Source organism: Pipra filicauda, unplaced genomic scaffold (assembly GCF_003945595.2).
Source record: "Pipra filicauda isolate LSUMZ 115617 unplaced genomic scaffold, ASM394559v2 scaffold29_size4552773_pilon, whole genome shotgun sequence".
In the NCBI taxonomy this organism is placed as follows: Eukaryota; Metazoa; Chordata; class Aves; order Passeriformes; family Pipridae; genus Pipra; species Pipra filicauda.
The window spans coordinates 2,037,888-2,060,054 of record NW_024104420.1 but is presented as its reverse complement, the minus strand read 5'-3'; the positions used below and the strand labels follow the sequence as shown (position 1 = coordinate 2,060,054).

The following is a 22,167-nucleotide window of genomic DNA, read 5'->3' as shown; positions in this document are numbered from 1 at the left end:
GGAAGCAGCCATCATCGAGTCACAGGTAGGTCTTGTTAGCAAACTCATTTAGCAAAGCCACTGTCCAGTAAGAGAACTCTCCAGAATGAATGGCATTCAGCAGCTCCAAGGCTTTGACTGGAACATCAAATGTACACAGAAACATTTAAACTACCATTATCCTCAGCTGTATGTTACTATGCAGGATAATGCTAAAAACTGCTTCTTCCATTTCCCCACTGAAAACAGCTTCAGAAATCCAAGTTGAAGCCTGTAACAGGCTAGTAGGAGTTATTTTACGTTATTAACATTTCTCACGTATCAAGCTCATAGCTTACTCCTACACCTATTCTGAAGGAAGAGAACTTCTTACTCCTCACAATAGAGATCTCCAACATAATCACCTAAGTAGTGAATTCTTATGGTATTTTCATGAGTCAAATTCACAATAAACTTCATATGCAAAATAAACAGAATACGTTTTCTTTTACATTCTTATCCTTAGCAAAGAATGTGCTATGAGGCAACATTGAGGAACTGGCATTTCAATAGAAGGAAAAACTTAAAATGCCATGTAAGACATTTCCATAATTTAGAAGTTTACTGCATACCTCTTCTCTGGATCTATCAAAAATCACTGGGGCTGTTATGCTTTTTGATTCCATTCTGGGAGCTACTAATGTAGTAGGTGTTACAGGAGTGATTGCAGGAGTAGGTTCTGGTGAAAGTATTGGATCCCTCTCCGGACTGTCCAATGAAACTTCTTCTGTTGCTTCTAGATAAACATTTTGAGTAGATAAATATTTTGAGTTAGCAATGAAGTTCTTGTGAAACAGATATGGATAAGCATCAAAAAACAAAAAACACACACATTAAATGATGATAGAAGTTGATCTGTAAATAGCATTCATTTGTGCAGGATAATTTCTTTCAATACATAGCAGAGGAGACATTTGAGTTTGTAGTGCAGAATGGGTTAAAGTAAGATTAATACTGCTTTTTTTGGTTGGTTGGTTTTTTTTTTTTTTGTATACTGTTTGGTAACAAGTCTTTTAAAGCAGTCACAAGTCACAATTAATTTATTTCTGCATGAGATATTGTAAAAACTAAATAATTTTTTTTTTACCACAGATCTTTTTCATCACTGTTTTGCTGAACAACAGCTGATTTAGTCATACAGGCTGATAATTGAGCAGACCATGAATGAAGTATTGAATGAAGTACTGAATGAAGTTACACAACCATATGACACCCCCAGCACTGACAAACCTTACCATAACCTGTAAAATAGCAATATTAGCAGGTGAGACATTCTTACTAGTAAGACTATCTTTAGTCTCTAGTCTCTCTGGGGCTTAAAACAGTTCACTAAAAACTGAGTACTTTCTTCACACTATGGACAGTTCACCCATCTTTAAAGAGGATGTAAACCTTGGCTTTTTGTTTGCACTTTCCTGCACTAACTGGTTTTGACCACTGGCAAACCACACACTTCCTGGGTATAAAGACATTTCTGTTCTAATTCAAATAAATTAACAATGCTGTGGTTCTTACTGGATGAGCATTTTCAAGAATTCTAGTTCCTTAAAAGATAACATGGACCACAGGACAGTCATTTGATACCAAGACTAACTTTCCAATTGATCTCAAATCTTTTTACAAACTAGACTTCCTGTGGCAAGTACTTACCAAATACTTGCCAAGGCATTACAATAGATCCACTTCAAAGTACATCAGGTTACAAAAAAGGTTTATTCTGCAGTTTGGAAAAGACCTAAGCTTGCAACTTCTGCTTACATAACCCACTGAATTTTCAAAAGAAAATATGCTATCTTTCTTCCCAACTTCTTAAGGCCTTGTGAATAAAATGAATATAACTAGTTCTTACCTAACAGTTAAAAGGAGTTTTAAAGATCAGATCTACTTTAAAATTTGTGGGATAGTTCTATTGCATATAAAAAAGCCCCATTTTTATATTACATAGGATTGTTTCCGTCTCCAAAAGTGCCTGTAACCTATTAGCAATATAAAAATCTTCATGGCCCTGCACTAGAGTCAGTCCTGTCTGTCCAGGTCTCCCTTGCATTTGGGTAGCTCAAACCTGCATTCAGCACTGCAGGTGTGGCCTCAGTAAGGCTGAGCCAAGGGGAGTGATCACTTCCCTGAACCTGCTGGCAATGCTTTTCCTAATTTCCAATTATAGATTTTCATAGCATTTTCAAACTAAACTTAAAAGCAAGCACCTTTTTATATTTTCCATTTTTAATATGAACAAAGAATATCTAAAGCCTTTATTTGAAAATATTTATTTTCCTAGTATTGCTTTATTCTTATGGCTAAATATTGAGGACCTTAAGCATCTGCTGATGCTTCCTTTCCTCAAATGCCGTAGGAAGGACATTGCATCTTAAATGAATAAAGAATTTTAATTCAAAACCTAAGAGCAGGTGGGAAGTCATGATGAAGCTGTGACAAAAAAAGCTTTTAGAGTGGTACAACATTTCAACATCACAAAGAGGCAGTTCTTTGTGGCTAACAGCATTCAACATATTGTTATACAAATGACTATTTCACAGAAACATTTATCAGAAAAATATATACATACATATGTAATACAGTATCTTATATACATGATATAATATAAAATATAAAATATTTATAAAATAGATGAGGCTACCGAGGTAATTAAACTGTTGGACTGATTTGAGCTCTGATTGACCAATGGTGATGTGGGGATGATGGGGGACATCCTGAGGTGCAGGCTGATGGAGGACCTCTGTCTTCTTTAAGCTGACCTCCAGACCAAAGAGCTCAGCAGCATCTGCAAAGCAGGGTGTTAAACGCTGCAGAGCTGCTTCTGTGTGGGCAACAAGGGCGGCGTCATCAGCATAAAGCAGCTCCCGGACAAGATGGTTTAAGGTCTTAGTGTGGGCCTTCAGTCGCCTTAGATTGAATAGACTTCCATCAGTACGGTATCAAATGTAGATACCGTCCTGATCATTGAGGTCTGCTGTGGCCCTTTGGAGCATCATGCTAAAGAAGACGGTGAATAGGGTAGGAGCGAGAACGCAGCCTTGTTTCACGCCATTCTTAATTAAAAAGGGCTCAGAAAGTGCATTGCCATATCTGACTTGGCCATGCTGATCCTCATGGAGTGAGATAATCATTTTGAGGAATTTAGGGGGACAACCTAAACGTTCCAAAATCTGCCACAGACCTTTTCTGCTCACAGTGTCAAAAGCCTTGGTGAGGTCGACAAAGGTTACATAGAGACCTTTGTTCTGTTCCCTACACTTCTCTTGCAGTTGTCTGAGGACAAATACCATGTCTGTGGTGCTCCTCAGATGGTAAGATTGACGGAGAGATAGACAACAGATTAGCAAAGGCATATAGTGCTTTTGGAAAACTCCATAAAAGAGTATGGCGTAATAAACACTTGAAGAAAAGCACCAAGATCAGTGTTTACAAAGCCATAGTGCTGTCTACTGCCTTATATGGATCTGAATCATGGGTCATCTACCGCCACCACCTGCGTCTCTTAGAACGCTTCCATCAACGCTGCCTCCGTACAATTCTAAACATCCACTGGTCAGATTATGTGACCAATACATCTGTTCTAGAGCAAGCAGCTATCACAAGTATCGAGGCCATGTTGCTGAGAACACAGCTGCGTTGGGCAGGTCATGTCTCCAGGATGAAGGACCACCGCCTCCCTAAGATCTTGCTTTATGGTGAACTTGTCACCGGCTGCCGCATGAGAGGAGCCCCGAAGAAAAGATACAAGGACTCCCTGAAACAACATCTCAGCCTTGGCCATATTGATCACCATAACTGGTCTACTCTGGCCTCAAATCGGGAGGCCTGGAGACACACCATCTATAACGCAGCTGTCTCCTTTGAGAACACACGCAGGATCACCCTCGAGGAAAAAAGGCAACGCAGAAAGAACCGTGTATTGCAGAATACACCATCTAAGGAGTCTTTCTGCTGTGCCTTTTGCAATCGGATTTGTCTGTCACGTATTGGCCTCATAAGCCACCAGCGTGTCTGTAACAAATGTGGATAGAGCCTTCCCAAATCTTCGTTCGCGAAGCCTAGCCATGATGATGATATAAAATAGAGCAATTACACTTCAATTCTCCCTTTTTTTTTTATCACCAGCTATATTCCAGCACATGTGTAGGAAACAAACCATTAATCACCACTATATACTTCTCTCTACTTCAAATTTTAGACAGGTTTATAAAACAAGTCATTAAACAATTCAAAGCACACAGATTTCTTGCTTACACTACCTGAGAACACAATCCTGTTACTGTAAAGTATGACTTCATGAAAAAACTGTGACTTTAATGTAACAAAGCAGCACTGCTATCAGATGAAACAGCAGCACTCCTTTCCAAGCACTCTTCTTCAGACTTGTATCCACACACTCATAAAGCAATCCAGGTTGTGCATCAAAAGAACTCCAACCAGGAATAGAGCCCTGTTTCTGCTCAGCAGACAGCTGAAGCTACTGCTAAGCTGGTACATTATTTACACAAAAGAGAAAGTGGCAAGAGCCAGCAGTTGGACAGGCAAGGAGGTTTCCTTTCAGCAGGACCAACAACATTAGAGTTTGTCCATACCAGTCTTTCTAAGGCTATGGGACCTCAGGTTGGTTGAGCAGGAGCACATTTTTATAGCTGCTGCCTACTAACCTTTTTTTTCTGTTTTACTGGAGGAACTGACACAGAGAAAATAGTATCTGTTTGTTTGATGGCAGTAAATCAGTCATTTTAGGAAGAAAGGAGAATTTATGCTATCCTCCCTCTTGCTACCTCTCAGCTCCAAGTCTGTGTGCCTCCCAGACATTATGTAAAACTAGAAGCATGGAATGGAAAAATCATGGAAAGGGATGATGGGACAGAGCAGGACAGGGACAAAGTTGTTGCTTGAAACAGAAGTATTAGACAGTTCTGAAAGGGGAAAAGAAGTACTAGTTTTAAATAACAACAGCAGGTTCTTACTTCTAGCTATTTTTACCCCCTCAGAAAAGCAGCCTTTTGAATAGTACATAAGCTGAACATCTATTTCCCAAGAAATAGGTTTGTTCTGATGAACTCTGACATTTATGCTTCTTGCATACATTCCTTCACTTTGAGAAACCAGATGACGTGGTCTAGATTAAAAAGTTTTGTTGACAATTCATGTGCTTGTTTTGCAGGTTTGGTTTTCTTTCATGGAAATATTAATTTGTCAGGTTTCAGAGTAGAAACTATGCACTTGCAGAAACATTTACTTGATCTGTTCATTTTAGACCTTCCCCTGAAAACCTAATATGAGGTTGTGGTTTTGTGGTGTGGCTTTGAGGGGGTTTTTGGGGGTTATGTGTGTGTGTGTGTAGTTTTTGTTTGGCTTACTTTTTAAATATTTAGTGTCAGTACTAGCACGGAAGATGAAATCTTGATGCCTTCTTTTCAGTGTACTTCTCAAAAGCATATGTTCTTGCTTAAAGAGAGGCAAGCAACTGCTCTGCCCAACTTTTGGAAGAAAAACATTGAGATCCAATGGTTTTATCAGCTATGGGAGCTACCAGCACATATTAAGCACTCCCACCAAGCTAATGCTGTAAGACTGATACACATAAATACATACTTCATAATCCATAAACAGTCTTTGTTATGGATCACTGTCAAGTTGCTTAGCGCCAAAAGCACATGAAAACATCTCATTCTGCTGTAGAAGACAAGTATGTATGTTTACTTAACATTCGACACCCAACTACATCAAGTTTCTATCGATGTTCGAGCATGGGGCTCAATCTCACCATTAGACAGCTCTCGTTTCTTTATTTTTCACCACCAGTATTTGTCAAACATCATCTTAGAAAGTGCAAGTTTGCAATTCCTCACTAGCAGCTCATTTCAGCCCCAAGTTATTTTTACTAGTCACAGTTCTAACATTCTGACATGGCTTGAATGTTTAAATTGGCTTATCATCTTTAAAGCTTGCTCATGTGAACACAAATTGGGAAGAAAACATAAGCAGAAACGATTGTCTAGAACAGATGACAAACTACTAAAAAAGGCTTCTCCAAGTGTATTGGACACCAAGTCTCCAAGTATAATTCAGATACAAAAACAAACGGAACTGACTGTAAGAACTACTACACCTAAGTCACATCCCACAACCCTTACTGTTATACTGGGAGTACTAAGCATGACCTTAATGAGAACAGAGTTTTAACAGAACAGTCAGATATTAATAAGACCACCTTCTGACTTCAAAACTGTAGGCTCACATGCTTTTGTGCATGTTTCTTGCAGAAGAAAGCTAGAACAGAACAACTAGCAGCAAAGCATTTGCACCAAACTCTTTGTATCAGACAAATCACACAACAGCCTGACAGACACCATCAGCTACAAGCTTTTCTGTTCAAACGGGCTTAAAGTACATGCCTTGTCTGGTTCACAGAATCATCATCTCCTTTTCTGTCTCAACTATGAGGAAAAAAGCCTAAGACAAACTTATCACAACCCAAAGGGGAAAAAAAAGAATACAACAAAAAACCCAATAAAAACAATCATCACCCCAGACCCCACCACACTGACTTTTCCCCAGGACAGAGTAGCTAGATACTTGCATAACTTGATCCATTGCAAAACACCTTTCAGAGCTGAAAAAACAAACTAACAAAGACAGTAACCTTTTACCAGAATAGGGGAGAGGCAAAATTATAATTTTCCACTTTTCCGAAGAAGGTGACAGAGCACTGACATAACTTCACAGATCTGTGCACCATCTAGGAGCACTAGAGGCAGAAGGCACAGACAGCTATGCCCTGGCCATAGCATATTTGTGCAGTTATATACCGAACTTTGGGTCAACATTTTGGAAGACTAGTTTGATAACTAGTTCTTCACTGTGTAATAGCAACTTACGGACAGCCAAGTTTTAAGATACGTCCCAAAATCCCTCAACATACACCTAATACTACCTCATCTGGAGCACTGACCATTATGTCCTCTGCATATAAGAGCTCTACAAGGTAAGAAAGAGTAAGTCTTTTTTTTCTAAATAATCAACTGACTTTTCTTCTAAGAGTGAAAGTGCTTAAGTGGGTCTAGCAAAACAGTTTGCTTTGTTACAGAACCAAGAACCACAGTGCAGCAGCAAACTTTACTGGTCTCTGATGACAGCTGGAAAACTCATTTCTTCCACCTTTGAAACCTAGCTTTAATAGTTCACTTATGAGTCACTAGAGACAAAGTAATGAGTATCTAAACCATTTTGTTGCACACTCTATCCTGTAGCTGCAACAAAAATGTAACAGCAAAGGGAGTTTAAACATAATCAAAAAAGCCAAAAAAATCCCAGGTTCTGTACTGAATTAAAACAGTACATAAAATTTGTTCTGCTTCTTGTCCTTTTCCATTAGGTTGCATTATTAGGTGGAATAATGAAAAATATTTTTAAAGTCTACAACAGCTAGAGAGGCATACTATCGCATCTCTTTATAAGTAAGTCTAAAAACTAGAATTATTTCTGACCCCTAAGCATGACTGTCCCTCCTTTCAGGAGCAACAAAGAATTTTCTTTACCTGGATTTTATAGTGTCTAGGAATTCAATATGAAGGAACAACAGAAGTTACAAAGCTGTGGAGCTTCATTTTCTTCCCTCCAGTTAAGTGTTCCTATAAGCTGTGCCAAGATAGGTTTCTCTGGAATTTCAACATGTCAAAGAAAAAAAACAGTCACACTCACTTTTAAATTAAGTCCCGCTTTCACAGAAAGCCAGACTTAAGCAATATGAGATACCTATTTTCTTGCTTCCACCATGATTGCATTTCTCACATTTTTTCTGTATTGTCTAGCAAAACAGTCTTAAGAAAGAAAAAACAGTTATACTTGTGAGTGCCCAGCACCGGAACATAAATTAGACATAGTTCTTCTGAATGTCATTTCAGAATGACAATGACACAAAGACAGAAGTTCATCACCTGGGCTCAACTGCACTACACAAACTTCCTGCTTAGAATAGGAAACTGTGAAAAATGTCATATTCTGTCTCAGGCTCCATAAATCACACTTGTTTTTTCCTCTGTTTGAGAGTCTCAGCTGTGTTAGATGTGCTGTATGTTAGATGCCTTCAGTTCAGTGCTGCAAGCATTTTAGAGAATGTCCTACATAGCAAGTTCAAACTCATTAAATCAGTTTTTCTGTGTGTTTTTCTCACAGCATTCATTTCAGTTGAAACAATCTGGCTACAAGCATTTGTTCCTTCTGTCTGACTCCCCTCAATATTTACTACAGCCACCTTTTTTTCTTAATATTATCCGAAGGAGAACTGGCTTTCCTAAAATACACATTCCAGATGGCTCTATGGTTATAAAAAGCTGGCTTTATATACTGAAGCTAAATAACCAAATTACTAACTAGTACTAGAAAGCTTCATTGCTAAAGAATGGATGGTCTTTATAAGTCACAAGATAAGGTAAAATAAATACAAAAAAAAGTAAGATTACCCCTCTATTCCCTTATTCCTTTTTTCTTTTAAAACACTTTCAGAGAGTTAGTAAACTAGTGAATACATTCTAATAGTGTCATGAGCAAACATAATTTCAAATATATGGAAATACAAATTTAGGAAGTTTAGAACAGAGGTAATGAGCATGTATATGCAAGTATTTATACAAAATAGCCCAGAACTAAAGGCTATGAAGTTTCTTTTCAAATGACTACATCAGGTAATCAATGAAGATGAGATGAGGATTATATTCAAAGCAGACTGCCAGCTGACTCACTCAATATGTAGTCATACGGGATATACTAGTAATGAGATGCAACATTCAGAACCATCTTTTGACACGCATGATAGATTCCAAATATTACACCTCCTTTCTTGAATAGTTAATGCTCCTACATCTGTAACTGACAGCAACAATAACCCATGTTAGGAGAGTCAAAAACCAACACCGAAGCAGCAACTGAGTAATGAAGCCTTAGAAATGTACAGTCTTAACAGATTACTTATCAGAAGTTTCAGTACTATCAACTGTCAGAGAGAGAACCACACACTACTGAAATGATAGGACTGGTCCCATGTGCCAGTTTGTTACTCTTTCATTAAAACAAGAGTTTTAAGATGAAGGAAATATCCTCCAGTTTGCATTATTTTTTGAGTTATCTGTCTTTGTAATTGGAAAAAAGACTGGGACAGCTTATGTATAGTTATTAAGTAGAAAACAAGAATGCAGCTTAAGTCATGTTTTTTCACACAGGTTTGAACATTTTTAATCACAGAATGGTAAGTACATTATTACTGTCAGCAGAACATCTAAACACTCCCACGCTACACACTGACAATACACACCCCTGAAAAACTTGCATTTAGTAAACAAACTTAGCTAATGTACCACAAGAAAAAACCTGTACAACACTGTCAAACTACTTACAAGGTTTCAACTCTCCCTCTTAGAAAACCAAATTTCTTTCAGTCCAAGGGCAAAAGAGTTTGTGCAGGCACATTACAAGAAAATGGTAATTACCAGCAAAGAGGTCTTCTCTGTCGCCATCCAGCATGATTTCTGCTGGCTTTGGACCATTGGAGTTTGTGCTCAGGTCTTCTGCAGGAAGACTTGCTGGCTCTGGAGATGAAGGACTTGACTTTTATTTAAAAAAAAAAAAAGTAAAATAATTAGCAGATAACCAGTTGTCATGTCTCAGTATATAAGAATTATTGCAACAAACATTTTTTTATTGCAAAGAAACAAGACAAGATGTACAGAAAGGAAGCCCTGTCAGCTATTTCCATTTCCCACTCCCAGCACAGGAACAAAGAACAAAAGATATGAGTTAGTCAACAGCTCTCAATTTCTTTGTCCAAGAGAAAAAAAGAGTCATAAGTTTCCTCAGGTTTAATTAACATGAAGCAAAAGCTGCTATCGAAATATCTAGAATAAGTTTATTAGTATCGCCAAATGTAATTTCATTATTAAGTTCCTTCTGGAAAGACTTGGATTTAAATCTGGATTTGTACATAGCCAAAAATTAATAAAGAAATCTCCAAGTGCTTTGTACCAGTTTTTCAGAGACTGAAAAAATGCATTAATGCCATCCAAATAATTAAAGACTGCCTGGAGCCTTAAGAAATTTTGATAGCTTTGCTAATGGATTACTGCCACAGAGGGTCATGTAGTACTGTACATGGAAACAAGGCTTGCCATAGATACAGTTCTTTTAATTCATTGAAGACGAGAACTTGCTCTGTTGAAGACACTCAGGAAAATTAAAGCAATATTGAAGCTGGGCCACCAAATGTATCTCTTGCTTACAAAATAAATACACACCTAATTGAAGTCAGTGTTTCACTTAGAAAATCTTCCTTGAATAAATATCTACTATGTTTACTGCCAGCAGTAGAAAATTCGCAAGACTCACTTCTCACAACTTCACCCACGATAGTTAGCTAGAGAGGTTTCAACAACAGCGTCTTTATCCATGACTGTATGCATTTTAAGGAGCATCTGTAAACTGTACCACTACTTGCTTCCTAGTTTTTGCATAAAGGTGTCAGAACTTAAGCTCAGAACCAGTATTCAAAAAAGATCACAAATGTTTCACTATATACTTCAAGAAACACCACAGACTAAAAAGATTTTAAAAAAGACGGAAAAATATGGAAATGTCACTGAAAAAGTCTGTCCAGATGGTATTTTCACATTCATAAATGCAGCAGAGGCAACAGTTTTAACAAACAGGTCTTCCTTATAACTGGCTCTCCAAAAGTAGTGTATGTCCTGACCCTCACATCTATCCAGACTTCAAACACCTGAAATTCTAGCACAGAAGAAGTAAGCAGAAATAGTAAAAATCCTGCCAGGCAAATTCAGACAGGGTACAGAATAGTTTTTGAAAGGAAAAATAAAGTATGAAATCAAGACTCAATTGACTTGGAAAGGTTTTCCCTGATGAAGACACAAGGAAGATACAAGCAAATAAAAGAATACAAGAAAATTTATAACCCCTAAATCAGTGTAGTAGTTTAACCCCAGACAGCCACCAAGCCCCACACAGATGCTCAGTCACTCCCCCACCGGGAGGACTGGGAAGAGGATCAGAAAGAGAATCGAAGGGCAAAAGCCAGAAAACTCATGGGTTGAGATAAAGAAATAAAGAAAACAAAATATTTTAATAAAGAAAACAAAAGCTGTACACACAGGCAAGGAATTAATTCACTGCTTCCCATGGGCAGGCAGGTATTTAACTTCTCCAGGAGAGCAGGGCCCCATCACGTACAGCAGTTACTTGGGAAGACAAACACCATCACTCCAAATATGCCCCCTTCTTCTGTCTTCCCCTACTTTATATCCTGAGCATGACGTCATATGGTATGGGATATTCCTTTGGGTCAGTATGGGTCACCTGTCCCAGCTGGGTGTCCTCCCAACCTCCCATGCACCCCCATCTTCCTCGCCAGTGTGGCAGTATGGAAAGCAGAAGCAGCCTTGGCTCTGTGCAAGCCCTGCTCAGCAATGACAAAAACATCTCTATTTTATCTATTTTTTTAGCACAAATCCAAAACACAACCCCATTATGAGCCACTGTGAAGAAAATTCATGTTACCCAAAGCCAACACAGCCAGATTATAGTTGCAACAATGAACTGCTCCATTCAAGTGACGGAAGAGGTCATATCTCTCTCCCTTTGCCAAAAGCTGCCCCTCTCTAAGAACCCCACATATACATGGGGAAAACAATAAACAAACCAAAGTGACAATAAAAGGAGCCATCTCTCAAATTCTTGGCTGGATTTTGCCCTAGAGCCTGGAAAGAACATCAGAGAAGGAATACTTGGAAATGAACACAGGTAGAAGAGTTTAGAACCCTGCAAGGAACCAATCCACTGGTCACATGAACACTTCTCATCTCATACTAAATGAATGACAAAATGATCCCTCAGGAAATAGAGTGCTCTGGGGTAGTAAAAGGTGTATTTGTCCACTCTGTGAAGACTCTGTGAAGTATCATAAGGAGATACAACTCCTTAAGTTGTATCACAAGACATGTAAAAATTTAGATGAAATGAACTAGGAAATTTAAGAAAACCACAGTGCTTGACATGCTTCAGTGTTTTACAATTGATAGTATAGACAGTATGTGTTACATGTAATAGTCAAAGGTTTTATTTTGTATCAGAACTCAGAAGTAGCATATTTCAGAAGAAATGGTGTGTCTCTCCAGGCAGTGCTGTGTAGAGCTGTGAGTTCAAGATCTTGTACTTCAGCAAAACAGCAGAGCACAGAAATGTTTGATTTCTCTGTGAGGTTCAAGAACTTTAAAGTGTTATCAGCAAAAACAGTTTTTCACAAAAACATTACAGATACTCCTTCCAAACCTGTTTTGATGCTACTCAACTTTGAACAGCAACCTACTTACATTTTGATAGATCTGAGGTTTAGGACACAGTGGGCGCCCCACAATACCACAGATGCAGAATGGCACATAAGTTTGTGTTTGTCAATTCACTGCCACAAAAAACAGCTCTAATACAGTCAGACACAGGGAACAAAAGCCTTCCACTTATTGTATATAAGCAGAGAGCTTTCTGCTTTATCACTTCATTGTGCTCTTGATTAATGAATGGTGGAAAAGAGCCCTTGGAGAATACTCACACCTTTAAGCTATTCCCTCAACCTATCTTCTCAGTTTTATCTGAGGTAGCCATTTTAGTTGCTGATAGTTACCTTTTGATTATACCTGGTTTCTAATCACAAAATGAAATCCTATCAGACAAAAAATTCACCTTGAACACTTAAACCTGATCAACCCATGGCATAATATGAAATACCAAATATTTACAGGCCTAAAGCAACAAGTTAACCAGAGGTCAATACAGAGCTATTCCCACTTCTAAAAAAGAAACAGATTCCTCCTAGGAATGGTTATAAGCACATGTATCTTTCTGTTGCTGAACTGGGAAAGATCCTGTCCAGTGGCATCCTTAAAGAACACCAATAATTCTGCACTACACCAGGCTTCACAGTTGTAGTTAGTATAGCAGTTACAGACAGCTTTCTCCAAATTTCATATGAGAATATTTGCAAAAGGAGAGGACTCAAATAGACCTTAAGGGCACCTGAGAAAGCTCATGAAGCAAAGTTTATTCATGCAGCTGGTATAATTTGTCTACAAGACAAAAAGTCTAGAAGTGACTTTTATAGGAATATTTCCAGAGAAACTGATATTCTGTCTGTGTATTATTTGTTTAATAATAATAATAATTTTTACATAATAAATTTGCATTTGTTATAAATGTTAAGTTCTGCTTTTAAGAATAGTAGATACTAAAGTTTAATTTTGCAGATAATTTATGGATAAAGTGAATTTTCAGCTGTGTACTGGTTTTGGCTAGCATAGAAATAATTTTTTCATAATGGCTTGCAGAGTTCTATGGTTTGGATCTGCAACTAAAACAGTGTTGACAATGCAGCCTTGATGTTTCAGTTATGCTTGAACTTTGTTTAGGTAGTGTGAAGGCTTTCTCTATTACTCACTGCCCTGTCAACAAGTAGGCTGAGAGTCCACAAGAAACAGTGAGGGGACACAGCTGGGACAGCTGGCCCCAACTGACCAGAGGGATATCCCATACCTTGTAACACCGTGCTCAGCAATAAAAGGTACGGGGAAGAAGGAGGATGCAGAGGATGTTTGGAGTTACAGCATTTGTCTCACTAAGTCATCATTAGATGTGATGAAGTGTCTTCCTGGAGATGGCTGAACACAGGTCTGCCCATGGGAAGGGGTGAATGAATTAATTATATTGTCTGTGTGTGCAGCTTTTACTATACCCATTAAATTCTGTTCATCTCTACCTACCCATCTTCTAACTTTTACCCTTCCAATCTTCTCTCCCATCCTGCTGGCAGGAGTCAGTGAGTATGTGGGGCTCAGCTGCCAGATGATTAAGGCATCTCCTGGTCTATTAAACTTTCTGTGGCTCTTTGGTATTTTTAAACAGCTGTCATTCTCAGATAAGATAAATTAAGGATGGAGTTAAATATCTTCGGAAACATTTGGGACTTTATACGAAAAAGATAACATGTAAAAATTTATTAAAAATTATTCATGGTCTGAACACTACATCAGCTTGTTTGTAAGAGTTTTGCAATGAAGTTTTAGTTTTTTCTCTTCTAAACACACATAACCCTCAGGGAACTACAAAAACCCAGCAAGACACAGCCCTGAACATATCAGAAACCGGACTCGATAATTCCGAATAATCTGATGATTTTGCACAGCTAGTGCTATTCAGGTTCTCAAAAACCAAAAAAGCACCCATCAGCATATTAAGCTATTCCAGTTACAGTCTTCTACATATGCAAGCTAAAAGACAGGACCCCAGTTTTGCCTTTTTATCTCTACAAAGTACAGCTAAAATGGCTGAATAAAATGGCTGTCAAAGCAGTTAGTAGTTAGTGTAGCGAAAATCTGCATATCAGACAAGAAACAGAAGATGAGACTAACATAAAAGCTCAAGGCCCAGACACAGACAAACAGCATAGCTGTTTAGAAATTTTAAACTTTCTTGATGCCAAGGATTCACAAAATGTCACAAACATGTCCATTTCCTGAAACGTACACGGCTGTGAAATTTCTGAATGACTGGTGAGCTGAAAATTAAGTGAAGCATTCAATAACCAAGATACCAAACGGCCAGGACATCCAGGTATGCAGGACAGTCAGGATCCTTCCTTGTTTTCTTGAAAACAAGTTTGTGGTGAGAGAGCCAGGGACCCATTCCAATTTACAAGGGCAATAACAAGCTTAATTTTCTTTTATTGTTCATTATGTTTGGAGGCAATAACTAAGCATCTTATAGCTCTGACTTACGAAGAAACAAGAACAAGTTCTCACATTTTCTGCTCGCTGAAATTATAGCTCTAAATGTTTGGACATCCTCCCTCCTCTTAATAGTAGGGTCCACCTCAAACTAGTTCAACTACTTGTCTGAATCCTACCTAGCCTCCTTCAGTCAAAATACAGTAGGCTGACAAAAGGTAACAATCATATTATAGTTGTTCAGGTTAACACAGCTCATTGTCTGAAACAGGGTTACAGGAGCTCACAACTCACAGCATGGGCAGAGAGAACAGATTCAACAGCAGGACAGTTTTATTTCCAGCAGAAAGTAAGCAGCCACATAGGAGCAATGTCTACATGCTTCCATTACAGCCTGGATTTAACATCAAGCAACAAGACACACACTTCCAGTAGAATTACACCAATTAATCCTGGATACAAACTCAGCTTTCTACAAAAGTACCGCACAGTACTGAAGGACTTAGTATTTTCCTCTCAGATATTCCAATGGGGTCTTTACTGCTTCCTCAATAATTGCCACTGTTAAATTGAATGACTACCATTAATGTCATCTGTGGTTATCTACTGTTTTGCTTCCTATGCAAAAACCAAATATATATTGCAGATCTTTGACATACACCAATAAACTGGCAATGAGATTACACACCCTGCCCTAAATGACATCCTTGATAGATTACCACATCTACTGCTTACTGATCATTTTCAAGTTCCTCCATGTATTTTTCCATTACAGAAAATCATGCTAAAAGCAAATGAACAGCTTCAAGATGAACCAGTTGGGAACCCTTTCAAAGTACCACAGCCTTCATATAAGCTGGCTTTGGACCTCACTGTCTCTTGCCACACTCTCACCTCTGCTATCAGCAAACAAATACAGGATCAACTACAAAAAGCGTGATTCTCTTGTTGCAACAGAACTCCCACTGCCATTTATGATCAGCTGCTTTATGAATATTTACCAGATTAAAGTAACACTCAAGATAGAAATTTAACTAAGCCCACATCATGAGATAATCATTATTCTGTGGACTGTAGTACCCTATAAACTGCATTCATCAATCCACGTTCAAGCTAGTGAGAAGCCTAAAGTCAATTTTCATGACCTCTTTCTTACAAATTTGCCAGAAAAAAAAAAATCACATGGTTAAGGCACTTCTCCAAATGCTGTAGCTGACTAGATGTCAAAAAAAGCTTTACTGACACAGCTTTTTAAAAGCTTCTCTTCAAGCAAAGAGGCTTCCCCTTTCTACTTAAGGACTGTCTTCCAAACCGACTGTGTACACACACAGCAGCAGCAAAGGGGAACTCTCAGCCAAAACAACTGATACAAAGTGTTTCTTTGCCAGTTTTTGCAGTTAGAAGAGTTTTCAGTAACTTTTTAATCATTAGGATGAGGACTTCTCCTTGTTACTGTGATTCAGACACTAAATTTATCTTATCTCCTGCGGCTTTAATTCTAGATCACGTGAATGAAGATGTTAATGTTACACTACAGTCTTTCTCAGTGCACACAACAAGACTCCAGAAATACACAATGTCACACAGAGATGCACAGAAGTCTACTCATGCAACTGCAGGTTCACATCATTTCCTATTCCTTTACAGCATTTTTCCACAGATCTTTTTCTATCAATGCACAGATTATGCATCTATAAAAAGAAAGAAAAAAAGACAGTGGCTTGAGAGAAGGCAAGTGACTTTAAAATCCATTTAAAAGCCTCTTTGTACAGTGGGCTTTTTTTTTGTTAAGGACAGGCAACAGCCAGAGTAAAAACAAAGAAACATATACTGATCCCATTACTGTAAAGGTCAGGGATAGAAAACTCTTCAGGAAAAGAGGAACAGAAAGATTTCCTTTTTAAATGGGTAACTGCGCACAGGAAAAACCAAAGTTCTTCCAAAAGATAATGGCAACACACAGAGGCGAGACGTGACCACAACAACTCGCCAGGGAAAGCTCGCATTATAAGGGATGAACACAGAAAGCATTTCTCATGTCTCCTCATGCTCCTTTTCCAGCAGGTCCCAGCAGCCGCCGCAGACAAGAACTGCGCCGACTCCCGTGGAACAAACCTCAGAGAGAAATAAGTTTTTGCAAATTTTCGCGAACTGGAAGAGGGTGAAGCCTCGGAAAGAGGCCAAACAAAGAAAATGGGCTGTTATTAATCCCCTCAAAGTCCAAGGTGGGAGGGAGAGGACGGACACGCACAGACCAGCGAAACTGGAAAGAGGAAAGGTGGGAATATTTGTTACCCCAGCAGCACAAAAAGGGGCTAAGAGGAGGGAAAGCGGCGGCCCGGGATAGCGGCACTCCGAGACAACAAGAGTTGTGGGTTTCTTTCGGCGGGAGGAGCCCCGAGGGGATCCCCGCGCCGGGAGGGACGCGTCGAGCGGCCGCTCCCGGGGCACGAGCGGAAGACCTGGTCGGTGAGGGGCTGCGGCGGGGCGGGGGGCAGGGGCGAGGGACCAGGGGGCTGACAGGGAGGGGACGAGACGGGACGGGAGGAGACGGGACGGGACGGGACGGGACGGGACGGGACGGGACGGGACGGGACGGGAGGGGAGTGGAAGGGACGGGAGGGCCCGGCGGGCGCCGACCCGGCTGAGAGGCTCGGGGCGCGCAGCGGCGGGCTGTCTCTTCTCACCTCCAGGGTGGACACGGTGCTAGTGAAGAGGTCCTCGCCATCCTCCAGCTCTTCGAGGTCAGCGGGCCTCGCCTCCCCCAGCGGCGGCGGCTCCCGCTCCGCCGCCATCTTCCCGTGCTGCCCGGCCCCCGCGTCACGTGACCGCACCACCGGCCCCGACGGCACGTGACCGGGGCGGGGGCGGGACCGGCGGCCTCACCATCTCTTCCCGTTTTCATCCCCGTTCCTCTCCCAACCCCTTTCCCTTCCCCATCACCCTCCCCATCCCTTCCTTTCTCCTCAACCCTTCCCCATCCGCTTCCCCATTCCCTTCCCTTTCTCCATCCCCTTCCCCATCCCTACCCCCTTCCCCATCCTCTACCTCATCTCCTTCCCCTTCCCCTTCTCCATCACTTTCCCCATCCTCATCCCCTTCCCCTTTCCCATCCCTTCCCCTTTGCCATCCCCTTCTCCATCCCTCCCCTTTCCCTATTCCCTTCCCAACTTTTTCCCAGTCTCCATCCCCTTCCTCTTCTCTTTCCTCTCACCATCAGGTGTAGGACCTTGCACTTCGCTTTGTAGAACTTCATGAGTTTCGCACAGGCCGCCTCTCAAGCCTGTCCGGGTCTCTCTGGATGGCATCCCTTCCCTGCAGCATGTCGACTGCACCACTCAGCTTGGTGTTGCCAGTGAACTTCCTGAGGGTGCCCTCGATCTCACTGTCCATGTCACCAACAAAGATGTTGAACAGTATCAGTCCCAGTACTGGCTGCTGGGGGACACCAATTGTCGCTAGTCGCCACATTTATTTCCAGAAAGTTGTAAATATGTAAACAGAAATACATGTCATCTTGAAAACGTAGAGTACAATGCATAATTTTGGCTGTATTGCCTAAGCTCACGATGTCATAAATTGTGGAGAGCTCTATCCTGAGAGATGTGGACTGCTAAGTCCAGAGAGAATGTCCCTCATACCTGCCAACATCTGAGAACATTTCATGCCTCAATGCTTTGAGTGAGACCTGGTAAATCTCCCACTCAGGAGAACTAAATTAGTGTTGAAGCTCAGGAACCCCAAGTTTCCGATTGCAAGTAGCAAAGAAGTTACCAAACAGAGGAGATTTAGGAGCAAGAATTAAAATAAATAAATAAATAATAAAAAGGACAATATTTCTTCTTAGATGTGTAGAAGCAGATGGAAAAGGAACAGCCAAGCTTTCCCATTTTCAAATCAGAAAAAGTTATCTGCTATTTTAGTAAAAGATGTATTTTGAGACCGACACAGCTACAAAATTACCGTTACTAAAAGCTATAGTAACTTGCTTGTCTTTTACCAGGTTGGATAGCATTTTTAGGTTTCAGGGTAACAGGACATTTGCAGCATATCAATGTTTCCCTTTTCCATACAAAACAAGATAGCAGTGCTGCTAGCTTGTTTCCCATGACCGTGAGGTGAAATATACTCTATCTACATTTTTACTCTGTTTTTAAGCTCAGCCTATTGCTTTCAGTATGTCTCTAAATAAGATTTAGATGTCTTTTAAGGTTTAAAAATTCAGAGTAAGAAACTGAAAAAAATCTATTAAAATATACAAGTCTTTTCTATCCAGAAGTGCAGTTCTCTGGCATTACATTTTTGTGGATGACACTATCATTATATTCTTACGGCCTTTCCAATTTCTTGTGGTATTCCTGTTCTGCTATGCTGTTCCTAAAAACTTTTCAAATAACTGGCATGTGCATGCTTCATCTAGATACTAGGATTTAATCACCTCAATAATAATCAAGTGTCCTTGATTATACTCTTAGGTATATCACCATAATTTTATTTTTTGTGATTAAAAAGATCATAAGATATGTTTTTTTTTTTTACTATTTCTGGCTAGTGTACTAATCTAGCATAGTATTTAGGTGTTTAATAGTTTTCCACTAGACTGACTAGTTTTCTGACTTCATCAAAATTCATATCTATGTCTTTAACACGCATGCACCTAGGCTAAAAATCAGCTCTCTCATACCTTGAAGTACTCATCTTTCCACCAGCTGAGCATGCTCCAGAATCAGAATAAATGAAGTGTAAGCAAGATGTCACCTGTGGGTTTGTTTGTGAGTTTCGTGGTGGGTTTTTTTGTTTTGTTGTTTGGGTTATGTCACTCATAAAGAAAGGTACCTAAGAAGTTTAGCTTCTCTGATTCAAAGTAACATTGTAATTACAGGTCAGGCTAAAGAGATCTGTGGCCACAGAAATCTATTATAGATATTTATCTCTTGCAGCAGAAGAGTCAAGGAATAATGTATGGATAACTACAGGAGCTGGATTTTTAGCTAATTGAGATTTAAGTTTGAAAAACTGGATTGGTAAATCTGCGTGGGAAAATAATCCAAATTAGAGAAAAGCAATCAAGAAAATAAATTGGAAAACAATTAGTGCTGCAGGGAAATTTAGGGTGAACGCAAAAAACCAATCACATATGAGACTGTGATGCGTTACTGAAAAAACCAAAACCCCAGTTTAAAGCCAAGCCTCATCCCCATCAGTGCGAGTAAAAATACGTATGTCACTCCACAAATACATAACAGCTGTCAACTCTACATCATGCTACTAAGTCAGAATCTAAGACAGAGAATACGGAACTACCCATGTGTCCCAATGGAAGCTGCAATCATTCCTTCCTTTGCAGCCAATAAATCCACCTCTGTAATGCTATCTGAGATGGACATGAATTAAGTCAAGAACCTCAAAGTAGAAGTAGAAATATCAAGGCTAAGTTTACACGTGGAACTTCTATATGTGTCATGTGCCTGCTTTAGTTACCTGGTTACATGACAATGTTTCTATAGGAGCCCTCTTCCCAAGGAATATTGACTGCACAGTTACACTGTTTTTTCTTATTGTTTCCTAACAGCTCTGTACTTCATTTATAATATGCACTTCCAAACCTATCCTGAAGATAAAAAGATTTGTCTCCTCACAAGCATTTCTCAGAGGTTTGTCACTACCAAATCAAAGTGTTTCACAGGCATTGATGAATTTTATCTTCAGAGGATTTCTGTGGGAATATGATGCCCATTACACAGACAGTGAGCAGAGAAGGAAAAATTAAAACCTAAAGTTTTCATTAATTTGAAATCCCTAACTGAGGCAGCTGGGATTTGGGTTTTTTTTCTAGAATACCTAACATTTCATCAGTTTCTTCTCATAGACAGCATTCCCCAGTATCACAGTACTAGCCTTATGCTCACCCATTTTTAGGAGTGGCCTTTTATTTCTTTCCTTCTCTATTCTGTCCTTTCCTTTCCCTTTATTGGCCTTTGTCAAGTCCCATACTTTCTTGATTAGCCTTAGGAGACATTGAGAACTCTCCAAAAATGGTAATTTCTGGTTTTGGCCTGTCAGCCACTAGTTCCTCCAAGTCAATACATCTGCCTCACAAAACTTTCACCTTACTTCTCCTGATTCTGTCCACAGCATTTCTAGACTCTGCAAGCCTTTGTAGTTCATCCCTTCAGAGGAGATTGGGAAATCAAAGTTGCGTTCTACATAAACACTCTTTGGAATTGTTGCACAATAAAAAGCTTCCTTTGTTCATGCAGAATGAGATTTCACTCAGGAGTATAATCTTGTCAATTTTAAATGGCTTTTAAAAGGAACAGTACAACAGTATTAGGCCTCTGTGTCATTTTCCTGGTTCAGGTCACAGAGGTGCTGAAGCATTGAAACAGCTACAAGAATTTACGTAGATTTAGGCAATATACCATTTTTTATCTTGCTTCTGTCCATCTGTCAAAAACTATTAAATTAGATACCAAATAAAGATGACAATGTTCTAAGCAATGTGAATCAACGTTTACAATCAAATATGACTGATTTTTGTAATTCTTACGTGTCAGTCTATCTTAGTATTGCACTTAATATACTTAGTATAATAGCCACTATAATATTGTGTTATTTTAATAACTGAAATATCAATGAAGCTGGAAGAAATTTATTACTTCAAAGAAGCTCTTCTGGAAGAGAGAGTGACAGTGAATTATACAAGTCAAGATCAGCCCCCTGGTTTGGATTTGCAGGGAGCCACAGGGGATTATCTAGTCCATTTGCTGAAAAATGTTTGTTAAACCTTTTCTTCAGCAACTCCAGTGATGAAGACCCCAAAACCTCTACAGGCAATGTGCTTTAATGCTTTGCTCTCCAGGATCAGAAAAGACATTCCTTGTGCCTAACCTCATACTCTGTCACCACCAATTAAACATCCTCATATGAAGTATTACTTTGTAGTAGCATGACACTGGGCTTGTGATTATATTCAGAACCGATGCTGGTCTCATTTTCTATCTGTGAAGTGGTTTAGTCAGACTTCAGAAAAAATCTCACATTCCCTATGGAATTTTTTTTTTCTTTTTACTGGCCTTTACTTCAACCTGTTTTGACCGTTTTGAATTCTCTTGCTATGCTACAGCAGTTTGGTATCACTCGCAAATGCAGTATGCATTCTCCCTGGTCTATCACACATGAAAATAGTAAATCATATCAGGCCTACAGTAGGCCAGTGTCACCTTTCATTCAATTCATCCTTTTATAAAATGGTAATCACTGAGAAATAAATTCTGACTTTGTTTTCTAACCAGTTTTGTACCTAACCTATAATGATTAACATATAACGTTTCATTAGCTTTCTTGTGAAAAAATCATAAAAGAT

General features: G+C 39.5%; 1 protein-coding gene across 2 annotated transcripts in view; it reads right to left on the bottom strand.

The window, feature by feature from the left end:
• Positions 1 to 17,622, bottom strand: part of SNX2 (sorting nexin 2) — a 32,640-nt gene extending 15,018 nt beyond the window's left edge. Inside the window, exons 1-3 of one of the 2 annotated variants that reach the window (XM_027710267.2) lie at positions 17,489 to 17,622; positions 9,510 to 9,627; positions 591 to 754 (exon numbers count right to left, since the gene is read on the bottom strand). In XM_027710267.2, the coding sequence (XP_027566068.1) occupies positions 591 to 754; positions 9,510 to 9,627; positions 17,489 to 17,596 (390 nt within the window). In that variant the 5' untranslated portion in view covers positions 17,597 to 17,622. The remainder of the gene's footprint in view (positions 1 to 590; positions 755 to 9,509; positions 9,628 to 17,488) is intronic. The other variant, XM_027710268.2, reaches the window with a different exon arrangement.
• Between the last annotated feature and the right edge of the window lie 4,545 nt (positions 17,623 to 22,167).